This window comes from Mauremys reevesii, linkage group 7 (genome assembly GCF_016161935.1).
Source record: "Mauremys reevesii isolate NIE-2019 linkage group 7, ASM1616193v1, whole genome shotgun sequence".
In the NCBI taxonomy this organism is placed as follows: Eukaryota; Metazoa; Chordata; order Testudines; family Geoemydidae; genus Mauremys; species Mauremys reevesii.
In genome coordinates, this window is record NC_052629.1 from 56275404 (window position 1) to 56298407 (window position 23004).

General features: G+C 41.6%; 1 protein-coding gene and 1 long non-coding RNA gene across 3 annotated transcripts in view; one reads left to right on the top strand and one right to left on the bottom strand.

Annotated features, from left to right (window-relative positions):
* The window catches only part of MAT1A (methionine adenosyltransferase 1A), a 29697-nt gene extending 15049 nt beyond the window's left edge, over positions 1–14648 (top strand). The window contains exons 4-9 of one of the 2 annotated variants that reach the window (XM_039548124.1): positions 651–763; positions 4100–4243; positions 5053–5271; positions 11431–11613; positions 12151–12284; positions 12958–14648. In XM_039548124.1, the coding sequence (XP_039404058.1) occupies positions 651–763; positions 4100–4243; positions 5053–5271; positions 11431–11613; positions 12151–12284; positions 12958–13063 (899 nt within the window). In that variant the 3' untranslated portion in view covers positions 13064–14648. The remainder of the gene's footprint in view (positions 1–650; positions 764–4099; positions 4244–5052; positions 5272–11430; positions 11614–12150; positions 12285–12957) is intronic. The other variant, XM_039548126.1, reaches the window with a different exon arrangement.
* On the bottom strand, positions 568–20073 carry LOC120368540. The gene is made up of 3 exons (XR_005582633.1): positions 20039–20073; positions 6623–6693; positions 568–724 (listed from the first exon to the last, which is right to left on the bottom strand). It is a non-coding gene; the product is annotated as an uncharacterized LOC120368540 (long non-coding RNA).
* Between the last annotated feature and the right edge of the window lie 2931 nt (positions 20074–23004).

The following is a 23004-nucleotide window of genomic DNA, read 5'->3' on the forward strand; positions in this document are numbered from 1 at the left end:
TACCACCAAAGCTGTGTGGGCCCTGTAGTGAACCCAGTCAAAAACCCTGCCCTACAGAAACTGTAGGAGAAAAGCTCAAAGGGGCAGAATTGCATACAACTTTTTCCCTTAGGGACTTCTTTCCTATCACAGCCTACTTAAAGGAAAGAGGGCATGGAGTGTTCTTCAAGTGGACACTTGCCTGGATGTGTATATTTGATGTATAGGTGTCTGATCCTAGATTTGGTAAGCAACTGTCAGTAGCTGGAATTTTGGGAGAGGTGAGCATAGAGAAAAGCTGATCATCTTCTACACAACTAGGGAAGAAAATGCAGAATATTATGGTAGAATTTCTCAAGGACCATAGCAGTTGTGGTCATACATTTTCTCTCGTCATTTTCCTGTTTCATGTTTGGGACTTTCCTGAGCATTGCTTTAGACTAAATGCCTATGGCCAAGCAGCTAAGAGAGATGAGACCTTGCTGTGAGGTTGAACAGAGAAGAACACATTAGAATTGTTGGATTGACAAAAATGTAAAAGCAAATAGCAGGCAAATTCTGAGTTTTGAAGGCACTGTTGTCCAGGATTGGAATTTCGGGCATATGGTTCCATGTAGCTGTGCTTCGCTATGAAAGGAAGTTAATTTATTCCTGTGTCGTCTTCTAAACAGGCTTTGACTACAAGACTTGCAATGTTCTGGTGGCACTGGAACAACAGTCACCTGATATTGCCCAAGGTGTTCATCTGTACAGGAATGAAGAGGATGTTGGTGCTGGTGACCAGGTAATCAAAAGTCATCCCTGCTTACAAAAACAATAGTAAAATAAAAACAAACTCTACAATCATCTTATCAGCTCATTAGGGCAGCCCACTAGTACGCTCCCAGCTCCGTTTACTCCCGGTGCTAGGAGAGAGAGGATCACTGTCTCGCCTTAAAATGAAAACATTTCTTCTGAAAAGGTCAGGGTTAGAAAGTGAGGGTTTACCCATCCCATTGTCATATTTTCTAAATCAAAACAGTTCATGAGAATTTGCCCAATCTCATCTTGTGCTAACACAGAATAAAATGCATATTTGTGTGAATACATTGATGGAGCTCCCATGGGGGACACAGGGAAAAATTAATCACTGGTGTAACTTCTTTGACTTCAGTGGAGTTACACCAAGGACAGTTTTTGCCCACACAGTAGACCATGCAGCAGATACTCTGCTAATCTAAATTGTCATGGCTTTGTTGAAGTCAAGGACTGTTGAAGCTAAGGATCTGGGCCCTAATGTTTAGCAAAGTTAGCTTTATCAAGTATGCTTCCTAGTTCTGCCTTAGTAGGGTTAGATTAATCAGATATTTCCTTTGGCAGCAGGACTTGCCTAGTAAGATTAAGTAAATAATAAAGAAAATCATATAAGATCGTGCCATGTTTACATAACTTTGGAGCGTTGATGTCTGTCAGTGTTTCAAGAGGTGTTCTCTGTCAGTGTTTCAAGTATAAGCAGGATGGCAGTGTTTGTAAAATGAAGGCAATTCTGCCTGAACATTTGTAACTCTCACTTATTTCCCAGAGGCATGGATCAGTTTTAGTATAATTGGCGTTCCACATAATTAAGACTGTCCAAGTCATATTTCTGTGAGCTGAATAGCAAATGGAGATTAGTTTCTCCCCAAGAGCATAAAAATTCTGCAACTCCAACTAAAGCCAATATGAATGCATGTTTAACATTTACAGTAGCACTCATTAGCAGTAATATCTAGTTTTTGGTAATGTTGTTGAGAGTTGTAATAGAACCATCATAGAGCCTTGGAACCAAAGTAATATTACCCCCAAATCCTCCTGAGGACTAATTTAGCATGCATTTCTATCAGCAGATGGCCCAAATAGAAATGCATCTGTCTTAGGTATTTACATGGCTCTGATTACTGCAGGAGCAGAACACCTTACAAATTTGTAAGGTATTTATCCTTGCAGCACCCTTGTGAGGTAGGACAGTGCTATTGTCCCCATGTAACAGGTGTGGAACTGAGGCACTGAGACAAAATGACTAGTACCAGGTCACAGCAGGGAACTGAACTCAGGTCTCCCAAGTCCTAAGCACTTGGCCATGCTTCCTCTCTGCAGTATTTAAATAATTCTGTTTATGAGCTGCCATTCCAGTAACACCAAGGAAATATCCTTGCTAACTCCCAGCATTGGCCTGTTCATGCATACTGTGACAACATTCATTAACGAAAGTCTCAGATAGGGTTGTCACCTCTGAGATGCAAAACACTGGGACATCTGGAATGGTCCTGAGCCCATGAATCAGGCAGCGGGCAGTGTATACTGAGCACACTTATGGATTTCTGAGGACAGCTACTGCAAAAAAGGGGTGATCTTGGGAGAAAACGGACAAGCGTCAGCCCTACCCCAAGCCCTATTTCTAACCCTATCCAGGCCACCTTACTCATTGTGAAGTTCTGCCGAAGAGAAGCAAGGCTTGGGTCCAAAATATGCCTGGACACTTTTGCATTTAGATAAATCACTCTTATTATCTGGGTATAGTTCTTGGCAGTAGGGTGGGTTGAAAATTTTCCATCCAAGCTGTTTAATAAAACACAAATGCCACAGAAAAGTTTCAGGTTCTGTCAGACTTTTCAGCCAAACAGTGAAAATGTTTTAACAAAAACTGGAAACTATTGGGGCAGGGAACTGTCTCTGATTATGTGTTTAGGGAGTGCCTAGCACAGTGGAGGCCCGATCTCAATTGAAGCCTCTAAGGCTATGTCTACACTGCCAAAGTTGTGTGTGGGTTTTTGCCAAAAGTTATACCACTTTTATTAAAACACTTTAATTAAACCACTGTTGCCTGTCCACACTGCTCCTTGTGTTGCTAAAGCGCATCCACACTAGCAGCTCTTATGACAGAGCAGTGCACTGTGGGTAGCTATCCCACTGTGCAACTAGCTGCAGGGTGGTTTGGGAAGGGTTTGCAATGCCTCATGGGGCAGGTACAGCATCACATGATGCAGGTTTCTCAATCCCATCATTCCATGGGCATCCTACTAGATTGCCAGCCACTTTCCAACTGAAGTGTAGGAGAGAGTGTGAGACAGGGCATGTGTGTATGGGGTGAGAGGCAGAGACAGTGTGTGTTGGGAGGGTGGGGAGAATGAGTGTGTCAGCATGCTGTCTCCTAAATTCAGCCAGCTGAAAGCAATCTGTCCTGGGAGAGGGGCAAACCCTGACATCAGCCCCCACCTCCCTCCCTCCCTGGCTTTGCACGGCACAGAGTCTGTGTCTGTGTGTCTGTCTGTGTCTCTCTCTCTCCCTCTCATACATCCACCCCTGGCTGCCTGCCTCTGTGTTCTTAGTGTGGGAGACAGCAGGAGCATTCCAGCCACATTAAAGATTTGCTCTGTTTCCCAGAGCAGCACAACATGCAGGCTGTCAGAACGGAGCTTTGAAAGGGGAGGGGCACACGATGCATGAGCAGTCACTGGAGGCATTGTGGGGCATCTCAAGAGGCCAATTACATCGATAAAAGCAAGGTGTTTACACTGGCACTTTGGCGCTAAAACATTTGTGCAAAAAACCTTATCACTCTCATCAAAGTAGTTTTATTACAGCACTGCAACTGAGGAGTTTCGTCACACAGTGGCTTTGCAGTGTGTACACCTCTGCTGTTTCATCACCAAAAGTTGCCTTTTGGCAAAAAAACTTGGCAGTGTAGACCAGTGGTCTCCAGACTTTTTTGATTGCACAAAAATTTTTTTGAGCACGTGCCCCCTGCCATGCTGGCTCTACCATTTTTTTCCAAATTAAAAAAAAAAAAAAGCCACTCAGACTGCTGCCCGAACTGACACAGCAGGGGAAAAAAGTGCTCCTCCTCTTGCGCACCCCCAATGATCCTCTTGCACATCCCCTGGGGTGCATGCACCCCACTTTGGAGACCACAAGTGTAGACCATCTGATGCTAATGTAACACCAACAATAACATTAAAAAGTAATTGTAGGGCCCTGTTTGCCTCAAGTGAGACTTCATGGTCTCCAGGCACTTATGTAATGTTCATATTAATAATTTAACATGATTGAAAGCCCTGCTTGCCCCAGTGATTTAAAATCTATCCCTCCTCTCCCATTACAGGGGTTGATGTTTGGCTATGCAACAGATGAGACAGAAGAATGTATGCCTCTCACTATTGTCCTCGCTCACAAATTGAACAGCAAGTTAGCAGAGCTGAGGCACAGTGGTGATCTCCCTTGGCTTAGACCTGACTCTAAGACACAGGTAAATATTGCTTTCACTCAGCGTGTCCCTCTGCTCAATACAGGAGCCATGGAAAGAATCCTTTCAAGTCCGTATCACTTGCAGGCTATTAATAACGATCTGTCTGGTTCAGTAAAGCCAGTTTTACCCAAAAAATCCTGGATTTCTTTTTCCACTATTTAATTACTGCTATGTGTTCAGTTCAGAATGTTTTAAGTGGATAATCCAGGATTTCCACATTATAACAGTCTGACTTCAGCTTCCTACTGATTGCATATAAAGCAGTTCCTCTGCTCAGCATACAATCTCCTGAGTGTCCCATGAACTGTTAGCATGCACCTGGACGTCTGACACATGACACTGCATAGCACTGAAGAAACATTTAACCCTTGAGTACCAGGAGCTGGGTGTTCCCTGCTGCCTGAAAACATGTCAGGAAATCTAAAGGGCAATTAGGGCTGTGGTTTTCACTGAAGGATTTGAATTTCAATGGGATTTGAGTCTAATTGATCTAGGCTCCTTTGAAAATTCCAGTCTTAGTATGTATTGCTAAGGGTGTCACTGGAGAGTGCATGGTACACAGAGGTAAAATATTTGTTTTGTACACAAGCCTTCTGAATTTGGATCATCTTTGCTCACCAATGGATTTAGCAAACATGAAAACCATACACTTCATTCCTCACACTCATTAAACAGTTGTCTCTTCATACTTTGTTGCCACAGGCACCTTCCTGTGCATCTGCTGTTGTACTGGCTGGCATGGTGTATCTATACAATATGGTAATGTATCATACGGATGGTTTTTTTGTTACCCCCTCATTCATATTCAGGTCACTGTTCAGTATACCCAGAAAAATGGAGCTGTCATCCCGGTCCGTGTTCACACCATTGTAATATCTGTGCAGCATGATGAAACCATCTCGCTGGAGTACATGCGCAAAACCCTGAGAGACTGTGTGATTAAACCTGTCGTTCCTGCCAAATACTTGGATGAGAAAACAATTTACCACCTTCAGCCCAGTGGGCGTTTTGTCATTGGGGGACCACAGGTGTGTGTTTAGTTATTCTTTTGATCTTTCTGCCAATTTGCCTTTTCCCATCATATTGGTCTACAGATTAACTTGTATCCTCAGCCTGTATTTCCAACAGAAGGGCACAGACTAAACACATGTTAAGAGACCAGTCCTGCACCATTGGAGCCAATGGGAGTTTCACCACTAGTTTACATGGAAGCCAGACCAAGGCCTTAATGCACTGGATACCAAAGAAACCTCTGAAGGCATAGTTATGTCATATACATATAAGCAAGTTGGGCCAAGTCCTGCTTTGCATATCCAGTGTCCAGGCCTGCAAGGTGCTGGGCATCCTCAAATCCCATTGGTTAGCATCTCACAAGATCAGGCCCTCTGTCTTTTTTCTCAGGCAAATCACTCAGTGAAGTAAATGAGACAGCCAAACATTTAGCAGCTGTTGCTTTTCAGAGGTGCTTGGCACACACAACTGTAGTTGAAATCAATGAGAGCTGCAGGTGCTTAGCATCTCTGAAAATCAGACCGTAGCCAGGTTTGTCCAAGAGGAGAACGGGAGGAAGAGTTTTGCCTGGTTAAGGCTTAGGAGCCAGGATTTAGAGCTTGATGTGGCATTCATCGAAGTCAATGGCAAAATTCCCATCGACTTCACTGCTGCAGGACCAGGCCTTTAGTCCAGATTTTGTGAAAAAACATCCTCCTAGGCCATTGTTGGTTCCGCTTCCCCCTACAATGCTTCCTTACGTAACTAGGCCAGCACCATATCCTCTTACTAGAGACACTCCTGACTGTCTATCCTAAACAGACCTCCTTCTCCTTCATTGTTCAGATTCATTAGGTTTCAATAAAGTTCTCAGGTATTTCTAGGGGGCTGTTCCTCCAGTATACTGGTGCTTAGATATTATGGTATATACTATAACCTATACTAGAAATGTAGACTAGAAGCAGTCAGTTAATAATATGACTAGTAAAACAAGCTGTGCAGTATTAACAGTCTAACAAGCACCATCAGTATTGACAAATATTGGCCCTATAAATAATAATCTGCAGCTCACTGTGGCAACCAACATAAGTGACTACTTTCTCCGGTTAGAGAGTCAAGGTGGGTGAAGTAATATATTTTATGGACCATCTTCTGTTGGTGACAGAGACAAGCTTTTGAGCTACACAGAGCTCTTCTTCTTCATCTCCTGGGACCAACGCAGCTATAATGCTACTACTTCTATGTCTTACTCTGTTCTCTCTACCCTTTCATAGACAGAACAGCACAAAAAAGGAAATGGCAACAAAACTAGAAATGGATAGCTATGGACGGCAGGCTTATAGGGAAACAAAACCTGTTAACGCTGACTGCAATGTCTATGTTGCTTACCTCATTTGGGCTCTCTGCCTCACATGTTCAAGGCTATGATGACTTGCATGTTGGCCTTGGCAATTTAAGAGCTGTGATGAATGCCAAGTTATAATGAAACTTCTAAACACCATTTTCCCAACAGCAGCAGCACCTAGTGGCTCCTTGGTTACATTACAACCTCCTTTTAAAGCATGACTGTACACTGTGTAACATTTACATATAGATGTGAGCTCTTTTTATCGCCTTAAAAGAGATTTGTGCTTGAATACACTGTCTCCCACTTGCACATCTCATACCCTTATTTGATCTTTCAGTTAAGTCATAATAATGCTAAGTTCATGACATCCCAATCATTCCCACTCTAACCCTAAATTCTGAATGCACTACAGGATCAAATAGAAGATTCCCAGGGGGAGAGAGTTTATATTCAAGCTCAGATAGCTGTAATTCCATTTTCCATCATTCAGAAATTTCTTAGTAGAAGTGGGCAAACACTGCCACAGATTTTCTGTAAATATTTGCTTAATCTTTCTAAATAAAGCTTAGGCTCCCCATTTATATTTCCTATCTGCAAATAGTCCAGTGATTGAGTTTTACTGGCTTGAATTCTCAATAAAGAGAATTTCAAAGTTCACACACAAATACAAACTACATTTTCAAATTTGCTCATGCTAATACTCACTTGGGAAATACTTAAGCACTCAGCAAATCTGGGAGCAGTAAGAATCCCATGGGCCTTAATGATGAGTTGTAAATGACCAATCATTCCAGGGTACAAAATATATCGGAAGGACAGAACAGGTCGTGCAGGGGGAGGAGTGGCACTATATGTGAAAGAAAGTGTAGATTCAAATGAAGTAAAAATCTTAAGCGAATCCACATGTTCCATAGAATCTCTATGGATAGAAATTTCATGCTCTAGTAAAAATATAACATTAGGGATCTATTATCGACCACCTGACCAGGACAGTAATAATGATGATGAAATGCTAAGGGAAGTTAGAGAGGCTATCAAAATTAAGAACCCAATAATAGTGGGGGATTTCAATTATCCCCATATTAACTGGGAACATTTCACTTCAGGACGAAATGCAGAGATAACATTTCTCGATACTTTAAATGACTGCTTCATGGAGCAGATGGTACGGGAACCCACAAGGGGAGAGGCGACTCTAGATTTAATCCTGAGTGGAGCGCAGGAGCTGGTCCAAGAGGTAACTATAGCAGGACCGCTTGGAAATAGTGACCATAATACAATAACATTCAACATCCCTGTGGTGGGAAGAACATCTCAACTGCCCAACGCTGTGGCATTTAATTTCAAAAGGGGGAACTATACAAAAATGAGGGGGTTAGTTAGACAAAAGTTAAAAGGTACAGTGACTAAAGTGAAATCCCTGCAAATTGCATGGGCCCTTTTTAAAGACACCATAATAGAGGCCCAACTTCAATGTATACCCAAATTAAGAAAAACAGTAAAAGAACTAAAAAAGAGCCACCATGGCTTAACAACCATGTAAAAGAAGCAGTGAGAGATAAAAAGACTTCCTTTAAAAGGTGGAAGTCAAATCCTAGTGAGGCAAATAGAAAGGAACACAAACGCTGCCAACTTAAGTGCAAGAGTGTAATAAGAAAAGCCAAAGAGGAGTTTGAAGAATGACTAGCCAAAAACTCTAAAGGTAATAACAAAATGTTTAAGTATATCAGAAGCAGGAAGCCTGCTAAACAACCAGTGGGGCCCCTTGATGATCAAAATACAAAAGGAGCGCTTAAAGATGACAAAGTCATTGCGGAGAAACTAAATGGATTCTTTGCTTCAGTCTTCACGGCTGAGGATGTTAGGGAGATTCCCAAACCTGAGCTGGCTTTTGTAGGTGACAAATCTGAGGAACTGTCACAGATTGAAGTGTCACTAGAAGAGGTTTTGGAATTAATTGATAAACTCAACATTAACAAGTCACCGAGACCAGATGGCATTCACCCAAGAGTTCTGAAAGAACTCAAATGTGAAGTTGTGGAACTATTAACTAAGGTTTGTAACCTGTCCTTTAAATCGGCTTCGGTACCCAATGACTGGAAGTTAGCTAATTTAACGCCAATATTTAAAAAGGGCTCTAGGGGTGATCCTGGCAATTACAGACCGGTAAGTCTAACGTCAGTACCGGGCAAATTAGTTGAAACAATAGTTAAGAATAAAATTGTCAGACACATAGAAAAACATAAACTCTTGAGCAATAGTCAACATGGTTTCTGTAAAGGGAAATCGTGTCTTACTAATCTATTAGAGTTCTTTGAAGGGGTCAACAAACATGTGGACAAGGGCGATCCGGTGGACATAGTGTACTTAGATTTCCAGAAAGCCTTTGACAAGGTCCCTCACCAAAGGCTCTTACGTAAATTAAGCTGTCATGGGATAAAAGGGAAGGTCCTTTCATGGATTGAGAACTGGTTAAAGGACAGGGAACAAAGGGTAGGAATTAATGGTAAATTCTCAGAATGGAGAGGGGTAACTAGTGGTGTTCCCCAAGGGTCAGTCCTAGGACCAATCCTATTCAATTTATTCATAAATGATCTGGAGAAAGGGGTAAACAGTGAGGTGGCAAAGTTTGCAGATGATACTAAACTACTCAAGATAGTTAAGACTAAAGCAGATTGTGAAGAACTTCAAAAAGATCTCACAAAACTAAGTGATTGGGCAACAAAATGGCAAATGAAATTTAATGTGGATAAATGTAAAGTAATGCACATTGGAAAAAATAACCCCAACTATACATACAACATGATGGGGGCTAATTTAGCTACAACGAGTCAGGAAAAAGATCTTGGAGTCATCGTGGATAGTTCTCTGAAGATGTCCATGCAGTGTGCAGAGGTGGTCAAAAAAGCAAACAGGATGTTAGGAATCATTAAAAAGGGGATAGAAAATAAGACTGATAATATATTATTGCCCTTCTATAAATCCATGGTACGCCCACATCTCGAATACTGTGTACAGATGTGGTCTCCTCACCTCAAAAAAGATATTCTAGCACTAGAAAAGGTTCAGAAAAGAGCAACTAAAATGATTAGGGGTTTGGAGAGGGTAGGGTGACCAGATGTCCCGATTTTATAGGGACAGTCCCGATTTTTCAGTCTTTTTCTTATATAAGCTCCTATTACCCCCCCCACCCCCGTCCCGATTTTTCACACTTGCTGTCTGGTCACCCTAGGAGAGGTCCATACGAGAAAGAAAAGATTAAAGAGCTAGGACTCTTCAGCTGAAAAAAGAGAAGACTGGGGGGGATATGATAGATATATAAAAAATCATGAGTGATGTGAGAGTGATAAGGAAAAAGTTATGTACTTAGTCCCATAATACAAGCACCAGGGGTCACCAAATGAAATTAATAGGCAGCAGGTTTAAAACAAATAAAAGGAAGTTCTTCTTCACGCAGCGCACAGTCAACTTGTGGAACTCCTTACCTGAGGAGGTTGTGAAGGCTAGGACTATAACAATGTTTAAAAGGGAACTGGATAAATTCATGGTGGCTAAGTCCATAAATGGCTATTAGCCAGGATGGGTAAGAATGGTGTCCCTAGCCTCTGTTCATCAGAGGATGGAGATGGATGGCAGGAGAGAGATCACTTGATCATTGCCTGTTAGGTTCACTCCCTCTGGGGCACCTGGCATTGGCCACTGGCGGTAGACAGATACTGGGCTAGATGGACCTTTGGTGTTCTTAACATGTTCTTATGTTCTTAACATGGCTTGAATAAGAATATCAACTACTCGCTGTTAGCAGTGGTGATCAAGGTAGCTGTGTAGATGGACAGTGGGGATGTCTGTTTTATTTGTTCATTAATATACATAATAATCATAAACTTAAAATGACTAAGAACCCTCAAGTCATGTGCATAACTAGTTTAGATAGCCTCATATTCCTGTCACTGTTAGCCTCTTCCTCCTTCCCCATTTATCTCTTACACTCCCATTTGTTGCATCTCATCTTAAATTAGACTGTGAACACCTTGGGGCAAGAACTGTGTTTTCCTGTATATCTGTACAGCACCCAGGATAATGTGAACTCAGTCCTGACTAAGACCTGTGGGTGCTGCCATGACACAAATTATTATTAACAATACCAACATATCCCTAGAGTAAAAATAAAACCACCTGAAAGTGAGTTGGTTCATTTTAAATTGTGAACATATGTGAAGAAATCAAGTACAGTATTTATTGTGAATTATTCACCCAGCTTTAGATCTTATCAAAGCAACAGAGCCTGATTCTGCTTCCCTTAAGTCAATGGAACTTTTATCTTCAAGTAAATGCATCTTTTTTCAGTATGGTTCCAGTATAAAAGACATTTTTTTTAAAGCAGATATTTGGGATCTGGTGGCAGCTAAGAAAGCTTATAATATTTGCCTTTGAAAAAGGCATTAGGAAATAGTGCTGGCAGAAATAGCCATCTTGCAACCTGTTTGCCTGACCTTTAAATGCTCCTCCTTAATGTCTTGATCCAAAGCTCAGTGAAATCAGTGGGAGTTTTCCATGAATTCTAGTGTGCTTGGAATCTGGCCGTAAAAGAACTTACATAGCCACTGTTATGGTACTTCAGTGAGATAAGTTCATTGCTACAGTTGGACCTCAAGAATGCACAAGTCACTATCTTGCTTTCTGGAAGCCTCTTTGTCTGTGAGGAAATTACTGTATTCATCAGACATTTTAAATGTTCATTCCTTGGAGCTAGTATAATAAAATGATACTGAAATAGTGGAATTCTTTTTTCACAAAAAGCTATTAGCTAATAAAAGCATGAGAGGTGACACTTGTTTGAATATCACAGGGTGATGCTGGCGTTACTGGTCGAAAGATCATTGTGGACACTTATGGAGGATGGGGAGCCCATGGAGGTGGTGCCTTTTCAGGCAAAGATTATACAAAGGTGGACCGGTCGGCAGCATATGCAGCCCGCTGGGTGGCCAAGTCTTTGGTGAAAGCTGGGCTGTGTCATCGTGTTCTGGTTCAAGTAAGTTCCATTTTGAATCTTGTTGATTTTTGCTTTTTTAAATTTATTTTAAAAACACACTTCATTTTTACCTTTTCCCTGAAAAATCTGCCTTAGAAAAATGGGTTTGTGAGGGAGAGAGCTGGTGAGGTGGCCAGCACTTCTCAAGCTATACTTGGCTTGATTATGTCTGTGATAGCACAGGTGGGGAGAAATCAGAAGTTTATGGAATTCTGGAAGCTTAGCTTGGAGCTGGACTGAGTTTAAAAGGAAGATCAGAAGGAAGATCTTGTTCTGCCTAGTTCAAGATCATAGTCACTGGGGCTTTCAGCATAGCAGCTTCCTCAGGCCTGGACTTTTTGGATAGTTTTACATTTTACTGGAGGTTATTCTGGATATTCTGGATCCATCAGTCTTCTGGTATTAACTATCCCCATTAGAGGTTCTCCTTGCTGTACTGGAGGAGGGTGTTCTGATACTACATGGTCCTGTCACATGCCCTGCTGGCCATATGAGGTTCCATCCTTGTTTTCTAACTAATGCTTTTGTCTGCCAAAGGTTTCTTATGCCATTGGAGTGGCTCAACCTCTCTCCATTTCACTGTTCACTTATGGAACTTCCCAGAAAACAGAGAAAGAGCTACTGGACATTGTGCACAAGAACTTTGATCTTCGACCTGGAGTCATTGTCAGGTAAGCATGTTGCAGGAGCACACGCATATGGAACAATCAGAGTGAACACCTCCTGGAACTCCTCTCAAAGAAGTATAGAGGTTACAGAAGAAAAAGGGCTATTAAATAAGCCTGTCCAACCTCTTGTCCTAATATAGTATTGGTCCTTATAGTACAAAAAAGATGTTTCACCTGTGTACACAAACTGTAACTATTTCTGGACCTAACAATATTCCAGATCTTATAAGAAGCCAGATGTAACTCCCAGTGGTTTCAGCTGGAGTTTTGTGTTCTCAGCAGCTACTCATCCCCTCTCAGAATTTGGCTCTGCGTAGGGGTTACTACAGCTACATGTGTGTGTTCTGTAGTATGTGACGTTGAAATAATTTTGGCTCACGGTGATGTTACTTCATTTTTACTAGAGCTGTTTGAGCAATTTAGACTGTTTTTCATAAATATTTGTTTGAAAATTGGGTCAAAATGTCATGAACTTCAATGGATTTTGAGTCTGGCCCCAAAAGGCTTCAGACTAATTCTTATAGACACTTTCATGGTCATTATTCCATAGAACAAGTTTGCACTTCCAAAATTCAGTCCAGTAAGTGGACTGAAAGGAGGAACTAACTTTAAACAATGATTTATAGTGTTACACTTTAGACTAAACTATTTTCTTTTCTTTTTCTTGAACACTAAGGGATTTGGATTTAAAGAAGCCAATTTATCAGAAGACTGCCTGTTATGGTCACTTTGGAAGAAATGAATTTTCATGGGAGGTGCCTAAGAAACTTGTGTTTCAATAATAATGGGTCCATCACCAAAGCAGAAGTGAAGAAGATTCCACTAGTCAATAAGATGTTGGCAAAAATCAGCACTGACTACTCTTTATCCAGCTCAAGGAATTTCAGATTTTAAATGGACAGGATATTCTCATGAGAATTAATTCTTGCTCTCAATCCTATCCTATTTCATTGTCAAAAACACCAAAGGCAGAGTCTGTTTTTATCATCACAAGAAGACAAAATACAGTTTATTTTACTGCTGCTATGTTGGTTCCACTGACAAAGGCAAAATCTGACTAGGACATACAAACCAACGTTTGGGCCTTAACTCTGTTACAGTGTGATCTTGCATTCAAAAGAAAAGGTTTCCCTCATCATTCTAGCTAAGGAGCAGTAGGTCTCCTCACCGACTGGACACTAGGAAATCTGTGGGAGACAGTTTTCATATAGGAGCTGGTATTGAATACACCTATGGGGAATTTTGCTTCGAGTGGGTTCATTATCATGTAACTGCAACATAGTTGCTCCTTCAAAGGATGTTGTTAGGTGCTTAGACCTCCTTCACTAGTTATCTCTGCTTACCACAATGTTCCAATCAGCTGTGATTTGGTGACTCAAACTTTTTCTTTTAGCTACTATGTACTTATACTTGCTGCTTTTCTGTGTGTTTACATATTAGCATTCCGAATTTTGGAGTCAGTGGCTCATCCAACATATGGCACATGAGAGCTCCATTGACTTCTCTTGGATTGTGCTAATATGAACACTGCCTAGTAGCGATAATGCTTTTAAACAGTGTAGAGCAGAGTGCTGTTAGTACCCTATTTTAATAGATTTTTAAAGGCATGGTGTCAAGGTATCATCCACAATTTGTGGAGTTATTTTTCTCCCACTGGTGTTTATAACAACAGCCCTTTGGGAGAATGACACTGAAATCTGTTTCTTTATTGAAATGTGCCGTCTGTTATTTTTATGCACACACTGGTTTGCTTTGGAGCATTGCTTTGATTTTTGACATTGAACACTACTTGGGGACAAAATATTCACACAAAAATAACCAGAACACATTGGAAATAAAAAGTCCTTATATGTTAAAATTTGGATCTACCAAATTTGACAGCATCTTTAACTGAAAGACAATGATTGAGTAATCCTCTAGATGGCAGTATTACCCATCCTAGGTTTACAAGTTTAACATCTGTAGAAAACACTTGGCTCTAGGCAATGTTCCAGAATAGCTTGAGTTGTGTATATGTTACTGCCAAAGTTAAAAGTAACCAGCTGCTTTTTACTTTAGCAGCTCTACTTACAAATTGTAGACGGGGAGATTTCTGTGATCCAGGCAATAACTGGTTGAGGGAGAGCGTGTCGTTTGTGTACCCACATACTATGTTGTCTTAAAGTGTGAGTGAAAGAAAATGGGATTAGTCCATTTCTGCAAAGGACTTCAGGCCAGTCTTGGTTATATTGGAGTCATAGGTGGGTTTTCTTATTGACTTCAGTGAGACTGGGCTCTGGTCTTCTGTCACCATTTCATGTTGGTGTAGTAGGCACCAAGAGTGAAATTAATGTTACTGCAAGGGTTGATCAAAAATGCCACTCGAAGTTCGCATAAGGGTTAAGGTGGCCCTTGTATGGGATTTCTGCATTGGAGAAATTTTGCTCCAGGAGAATGCAGTTTCTTTGCACACTGTCTCCTGACTTGTTCTGAAAATGGGAGCAGTTGGAATAATCTAATGCCTGACTCATTGCTGTGTGTTTAAGTTTGGTGATCATTAAAATAAAGAACTAATAGCACTGGCTAACAGTAGGCATGATTTAGCCAGGTATTGTGCAAACTTCTCCCTTTTCAGTGCATCTCAAATTCAATGTGCCTCCTTCCTATTCAAGGAACAAGCCTCTCCTCTTCAGCATCTGTGCTAGACTGTGCAATGTAACCAGCTAGAATGGAGGGGAAAAAAAAACAAAACACCCTAAAATTATTTGTTTCTCTGTGTGTGGCATGGAACCCATATCTTCAGAAAAAAGAAATTGGAACATTAATCTGTGTCCTCTAGCCGCACAAATGCTTTCCCTTTGGTAGGAAAATATCAAAGTGCAGCTGCACGTAAAAGAGTCATTTGGCCAAAAAAAGGCATAGTGGGGTTCTTTAGTCATTCTGACTCACTAATTTCCAGATCAGATTTGCACAGCTTGTAAATTAAATTGTTATTGGTAACTGCTAGCTCACAGAATTCTGCCTAGGCTCAGAGAGGCAAGCTGGTTTCTTTCAACCCCATGCATCATCATCACTAGTAAGAGAGGCCAAATGACACCTTAGAATACACCTGTGCTGCTCCATTGCCTTCATATTACACCCTCACTGCCACCTGTAAAAACCCTTTCAGGACTAATGGGGCTACACAGGTGTACCTGAGGGAATCATTTGAAGACCATGAGCTCATACAAGTGAATTTGATGGCATAATTTGAGCTTCAGCAGCCCTATGGCTACGTATAAGGCCCAGGATAAAAAGGACTCAGACTGAGTGTTAGGGGCCAGGGCTAGTTATGTTGCAACTCTGTAAAGTCCATTCCCTGTGCTGGGTTGGAACAGCCCAAGGGCTGCTTTAACTTATGCTATCTGCAAATAGCCCTGAGGGTCCAAAAACAGGCTATGGATTGTGGTAGTGTAACCCACACACCTTCTGGGTGTGGTGTTCTGTCCCATCTAGTGGCAGTGGGACCACTTAGAGAGAGAGGGATTAATGAGTCTGCTCTACAGCCTTAACTAACAGCCAGTTGGCTTTTGGCTCATGCACTAAGCTCCAGAGGCCCAAGGTTGGATCCTGCTTGCTGATGACCAGGGTCAGTTGGTGTTACAGTAGCACGGGAGCACCCTGGCCATGTTCCTTTTCCTCCAGCCACTACCTCTCTTCCCTGCTATGCTGGCAGCACCGAGGGTGAGTGGCATAAGAGCCCCTACATAGGTTCTGCTGTAGGGGGACCATCTTTACCCTTGGTTGATCTTCCCTGGATGATTTTGCCATTGTAAGGCTAGATTACCCTAGCAGTGCAATACAAGGTGATCCACTGCATTACAGGGTCTGGTCCTACTATCATTGATTTCCATACTAAGGAACACAGGAGCCCACACGGCCAACTTTTGCAAAGTAACTCTTGTTGGTAAATAAAAGACATGCTTTGCTGCTAAGTTATTACAAAAAAAAAAGTGCTATAGTTTTTCAAAGACTACCTAATGAACCTTTATCTGCCTACATTGCACCCAAGGATAGACAGTTACTAATAGATAGAGGTTATTAATAACAAGCAAGTGACTTTGCCTCAGGATTAATATGCAAAAATAGATTGCAGTTCTACAACTATTCTTCAGTCAGGAGCTACACCAGGAGTCCACAGGCAGCCTAGCCTGCAGTGATGATCTTTCCACTGCCTTCATTGAGCATTGGCCTAGGACCTTAACGATTTATATCACTATTGGGAGAGGGAGTAAGCCCACAACAACAAAGAACACTGCACCCAATCCTAGAAAACTCAATATACATAAAAAAAAATGCTGATCCTCGTATAAAAGTGCCATGATCTTATCATGATGAACTCAAGCTGCTTCATAGGAAATGGTAGCAACAGTTCTGGGCAAGGGAAGCCCATTACATGTAGAAATAAAAATTGCTAAGGATTTTATGTTGGGTACATAAAAACACTGAGCCAATTATATATTTTACCTAGCAGGGTTTGCATGAAAAAAATTTGTAAGCGTGTTAGAAAATGTCTTTATATTTTAAATTGCATTTAGTAATTTCCTTTTGTTCTTTTGCATATCCTATCACTACTGCTTTTAAATGTGTGATTCAAGAACACACTGAAGTCCAGTCTGTGGGAAACTGACCTGTTGCTAAGGTCACTTATCAGCAGGGGATCCCACCAGAAATAGTGAGAAAACCAGTTTAAACGGCTAGTAAGACAGGAGAAAATTGTGTCCAGCACAGTTGGAGACTGTGATTGAGTTTTGGCTTTCTTGTCTGTCTGTGGAACTTAAACTTTATAATAGTGGCTACTTTGTATGCCCATGCTTCTTTTTACTGTTGTTTAAATATGGAATGGGAATAACAACTAACCATGAGAAGCGTGATTCTTTCATCTACCCTTCCTTTGTCCCATCTTGTAAACTTTCCTCTTGCCTGGTTTAGTAGTTAGAGTGGGGAATGTGTGCATCAGGAATCCTGGGTTCTATTCCTGGCCCTGCCTGTGTGATCCTGAGTAAGTCAGAGTTGTGTCAGTTTCCCTGTCTGTGCAATGGGATAATATGTCCCTACCTCACAGGAGTGTTATGAGGTGACTGGGTGAATTTGTTACTGGGAAATGGTTTGAGATCTGTGGGGTAAAAGGTGCTGTATCAATACTAGTATTAACATTGCAGATGAGTTTACTTGTAACCAGTACTGCAGATAAGCATTACTGTCCATAATGTATCCCTGTCACGAGGTCCCAACCAGAGCCTGCTTTCTCTATTGCCAAACCCTTCCATATGCCCAGACACCTAACTTCCATCTGCTAAGCCTGCCCGCAATTCCCACAAGCACTTTGACGCAACTCCCCCGACTCTTTCCAATGTCTGACACTGCTACTTCACTTGCGGAAGAGACTTGATCTCCCTGCTCCCATCCCAGCTGCAATAGCCTCTCACTCTTCAGTTGCCAAACTCTCCTGCTACATCCCAAACAAACATCCTAACCTGAGCCGCACCCCAATGTTATCTCCAACATACATCCCATCACCGAGCAACCCAACTCCCATTAACCAGACTAATGCCCCAACCTTGCTGGGTCACTGCATCACCACCAACTAAGATGATCCCACCAACCAGCCTTCTAGTTTCTACACATCCACCAGTTTGAGATCTGAAAGCTAAGTGCTGTAACAGCTACACCTCCTCTGGGGCAGCCAAAGAGTCTTAACACAATGGCTTCAAAACTGGCTCCCCTCAATCATTTTCAGTAGGGAGGTGTTTTACCCACTCTCCCCTGTAGCTATTGCCCAGAAATAATGTGGGTGGGTATGAAGCAAAATGCCATTCCTTCTTACTGCAATAGATAATCTCTTTGCCAATGTGTCCTTCTAACCACTTTGGACATGGTCTCTTTTTAAGGGTTGCTCCTCAGTGCAGCTGGTAATGGGCCAGATCCTGAGAAGGGTTGATTACCTGTTGTCATAAACAGTGAGTTAAGGATCAGAGGGGTAGCCGTGTTAGTCTGGATCTGTAAAAGCCACAAAGAATCCTGTGGCACCTTATAGACTAACAGACGTTTTGCAGCATGAGCTTTCGTGAATACCCACTTCTTCGGATGCAAGACATCTTGCATCCGAAGAAGTGGGTATTCACCCACGAAAGCTCATGCTGCAAAACGTCTGTTAGTCTATAAGGTGCCACAGGATTCTTTGTTGCTTTTACAGTTAGTTAAGGGTTAAGGTTTTTGTCTACCTGTAAAGGGTTAACAAGCAGTACCTGTGGACACCTGACCAGAGGACCAATGAGGGACAAGATTATTTTCAAATCCGTGGAGGGAAGTTTTTTTTCCCTGTTCTTTGTTTTCTTAGAGAGTCTCTCTTGGGTATTAAGAGAGTCCAGACATCTTAATCAAGTCCTCCCAGGTTTCTGCAACAAATTCTTCTATTCAAGCTAGTGAGTATTAGCAAGGAACTAGTATTCTTATACTTTTATTTCTGTATTTGCAATTCTGTGTTTTGCTATAGAATTTCTTTAAGTCTGTACTGATATTGCTTTTACTGAGAAAGGGGGAGGGAGAATTCTCTCCAGAGATTGATAAGTTTAGACCCTGTATTGTTCCATCTTGGTTACAGAGACAGTGACTTTTCTTTTTTATTCTTTAATAAATTCTTTTCTATTAAGGACTTGGTTGGTTTTTCCTTGGGTGGATTCTCAGGGAAAGAGAAGGGGGAGGTATCCCTCTGTAGTTAGATCCCGGTATCTCTCCTAGGAAAAGGGAGGGGGGAGGAAGCAGGGGGAATGGTTTATTTCTCCTGGGTGTAAGAACTCCATGGATTTGGGGCTCTTGGAATCCCCTAGGATTTTGGGGAAGGACTGTGTCTCAATCCACATATCTGATTGAGTGGTGGCAGCTTACTAGATCTAAACTAGGATTTTAGTTTAGAGGGAAACCAGTGCAGGTCCCCACATTGGAACCCAACAGCTCCAAGTGGGGGTGAGACCTATGACACCTGTATGTCTGGCTGAAGTCCATGGGAATTGTGGGTGCTCAGCACCTCTGTGAATCTAGCCCGGTAATTTTTTTCAATCCAGCATACTCTTGGCTACTGCAGTGACCAAGTGACTACCCTCAGTTGTTCTCCAGGCTTCATTTGCTGGGAAGAATTAAAACTCTGCATATACTAATGAATGTTATGTGATGGAATAAAACAGACCAGCTGAGGTTCTTCTCATCTGAGAGCCCCATTTCACATGACTAGAAATGTATATTCTTTGTTGGTATAAAATACCACCTCTGCTTTCAGGGAGAAGCATCACCACCAAGCGACTAATTTGTTATTTCCAAATATAGAAGGAGAAGTTCTTAAAGTATAAAAATATGTAGGATCAGATCCTCAGTTTGTGTAAATCACCAAAGCACTACTGATGTCAATTAGCTATTTACTGCCTATGTCATAGTTGTCCAGAAAGATTCTGGATCAATCTAATGTGAAACTACATTGATCTACACCAGCTGAGAATCTGGCCTGTGGAGCCTATATACACAGCAAAACCAGTAACTATGAGATTGGGATAAAGCCTTTATGATTGGCAACTGCACAGCAGCAATGAGGATAGCAGGAATGCTGCAAAGCCCCATTGGGTAGCTGGTCAGAGAGCTGCCTGTCTGTGTGACATTTTTACACCTATGATATTTAAGTGAAAATCCATGTCCAAGCATGTTTGTGATTTAAGTATTTTTCTGCTTTCTCTGCCAAGAGGTCTTACTTGTTGAGATCTGTATGTCCTGCTGCCATCTTTCCTTATTCATTTCCTGTTAGTTCTGTGTATGAAAAATAAATAGATAGCAAAGGGCCTCTGTATTTAATTTCTATTTTGTCATGTTTCAATGTACACTAGTTTTGAATCAATAAAACCCATGTCATAAACTGGATCCTATTTCCTGTTAATATTAATTGTAGGAAAAAACAGCTGCTACACACATGGGGTAACATTTTCATAAGAACCTGTGACTTAGGCACCCAACTCCCATTGATTTCTCAATGAAATGTAGACTTCTCATTAAGACACTTCCCCTCCCCGCTTGACAAAAAAAGAAATCAGTGAAAAATGCAGATCTGGTGACACTAAAACCGTTTTGCAAATTTGTATTATTTTACTAAAGTGTTTCAGTAAAAAAAAATCTGAGAAATTTGAAATGTTTCATTCTGACACTTAAGAATTAAGGGGGGAGGGATAGCTCAGTGGTTTGATCATTAGCCTGCTAAACCCAGGGTTGTGAATTCAATTCTTAAGGAGGCTACTTAGGGATCTGGGGCAAAAATTGGTCCTGCTAGTGAAAGTAGGGGGCTGGACTCAATGACCTTTCAAGGTCCCTTCCAGTTCTAGGAGATTGGTATATCTCCAATTATTACTTATTATTTTATAGTTTCTTGGTTCAGAAGACTTTTTTGGTTTAACATTTTCTTTAATGTTATTTTAAAAAAGTTCCTAATATTTTTAAATGATCAAAAAAGAAACAAAAAATTTCAATTTTGTCACAATAAAAGTTTGATCCTAAAGAAATTTTTGTTGTAGTTCTTGAGTCACCAAAAATTTCAAAAAAATTCATTTTCAGTTTGACAACAATTTGTTACTGTTTTGGAAATGGTAGTGTATCGAAAAATCAGTTATTCACTTAGCTCTACTTCTAAATGCTTACGTCATTTTTGAAAATAGGTCTGTAGCAAAGTGAAGACTCACAAGCACAGCACTTCCTGCTGGTCAGTTGGGAATTAGCTCATCCAGCACTCAGAACACCTCCTGGTGGCCAGTGACTCACCTGCCTCAGACCCTGGTGCCCTTTACCTCAGGGTTCTGCCCCAGCAGTACCCCCACACTCTGGGTCTCCCCTCCCTTGCCTAGGTGGCTACTGCCAGTCATCATCCAGCCCCCTCTCACTGAGGAAAACTGCAGTCTGTCATGGCCACTCATTATTGGCAAGGGGGTCGGACCAGCTGCCTCTGCCTAATCCTGGGCTGCACCTCCCAGCCCCAGTACCCGTATAGGCCTTTATCAAGGCTTCAGCCTGGGGAATTGCATAGGCACTTTTCAAAATCCCACTAGGAACCTAAATAACTTTTTAAAATGTGGCCTTAAGTCAGTTAATGTGGGATTTTCAAAAGCACCTAAGAATATTAGGCACCCAGCTTCTACTGAAAGTCAATGAGAATTGGGCTTCTCATTTGCTTAAGCACTTTAGAAAATTTCACCGCAGGATCAAATTTACAAAGGTATTTAAATACCTAAAGGTGCAAGTAGACAACTCATGGGATTTTTTTCCTAAGAACCTAAATCAGTGAGGTGCCTAACTTTGGGAAAATCCCTCTAGGCGCCTATCCACATCTTTAGGCACCTCAATACTTTTTAAAATCTGGCCCCTAGGCATTTATGAAAATCTCACGCTGTAGGTCCTGGTCCTGGTCTCGCTTCAAGTTGGCACAACACAGGGAAGGGAGAGGGACAAAGGTCATTATTCACCAACTTTACCCTCCCATCCCTAGGCTAGTTTCTAGCTTAAATCAGAGCAGCCTCCTTTAGCTTACACCAGCTGTCTATGACCCCAAGGGAGAGTCCCAGCAGCTAGGAATTGCCAAGACATAGACACTCCACAGATAGAACACCCTGGGGAGAAGACCCCTGCAGCATGGCGGTGGGGAAGTATTGTCATGGAGAATCCAGGGATTCCCTTTACTCTAGGGGAAGCCTCAGCCGACTGGATCAACAAGCACTGTGGCTAGCTTGCTTTGTCAGACCAGCACAAAGCAGCTGAAGCGAGACGAAGGATCTGGCGCCTTGTCTGTCAGTGCCTAATTCCTGGAAATATCTGGCCCGAGGCATATGCTTTGCTAAGATACTTACCCTTCCTCTTGGCTGGGGGCCTACTCACATTCAGAGTCTCCCACGCTAAACAGACAGTCCTGAAAGTCAATTGCAAAGCTGCCATAAAAGTGCAAACAATAGTTCATTTGTTTATATTGGGCTGGAAACCCATATGTAGAAGTCATGTCAAAATCATCAAAACCATGATCAACATTTTCACAAATTGCTTCTATATTTGTTTCCCATGAGATGTGAAAGTTAGACATTCAGGCACAGCTCTGCAAAGGTATTTATTTCAATGGGAGTTAGGCACCTAAATACCTTTGAAGATCTGGGCCTAAGGAGGTCAAGTGAGCAACTGACGAGAGACATCTAGATAAAGCTATGCTAGCAGATTTATCAGGGTGAATTTAGTACTAGTGAAGGGCTGGCTTGGCAATCCTGTAGGCTGAAGCCATCCTTTCTTTCTCCACAGAAAAGACAACTGCATGCGCGATGGTAGTGAGGGCTTTCTGCATATTACCAGAGTGATTCAAATAGAGCAGGTGGAGTCCTGTAAAAACAATGTTCTCCATCAGCCCTTCAAATTCTTAGTGGCTCTCTGGGTCCAGCATGCTGATGTTCCTTTTAATTTTCTACTTGTATTCATTAATATGAACAGATTTTTCTTTGCAGGAAAGTTTTGGGAATGGCTGGATTTGGAGAGTGTGTGGTTGTTTTTTTTTTGGCATGGATATCTCTTTTCACATGGAAAGAAGGGGTGTTTGCTGTTTGCAATTTATTACATGCTATTCACCATCAATTATTCACCTTTTTATAACGTCCTCCAATGAGAGAGCAGAATCAATCTTATGTGACTTTAGCTGACCGCT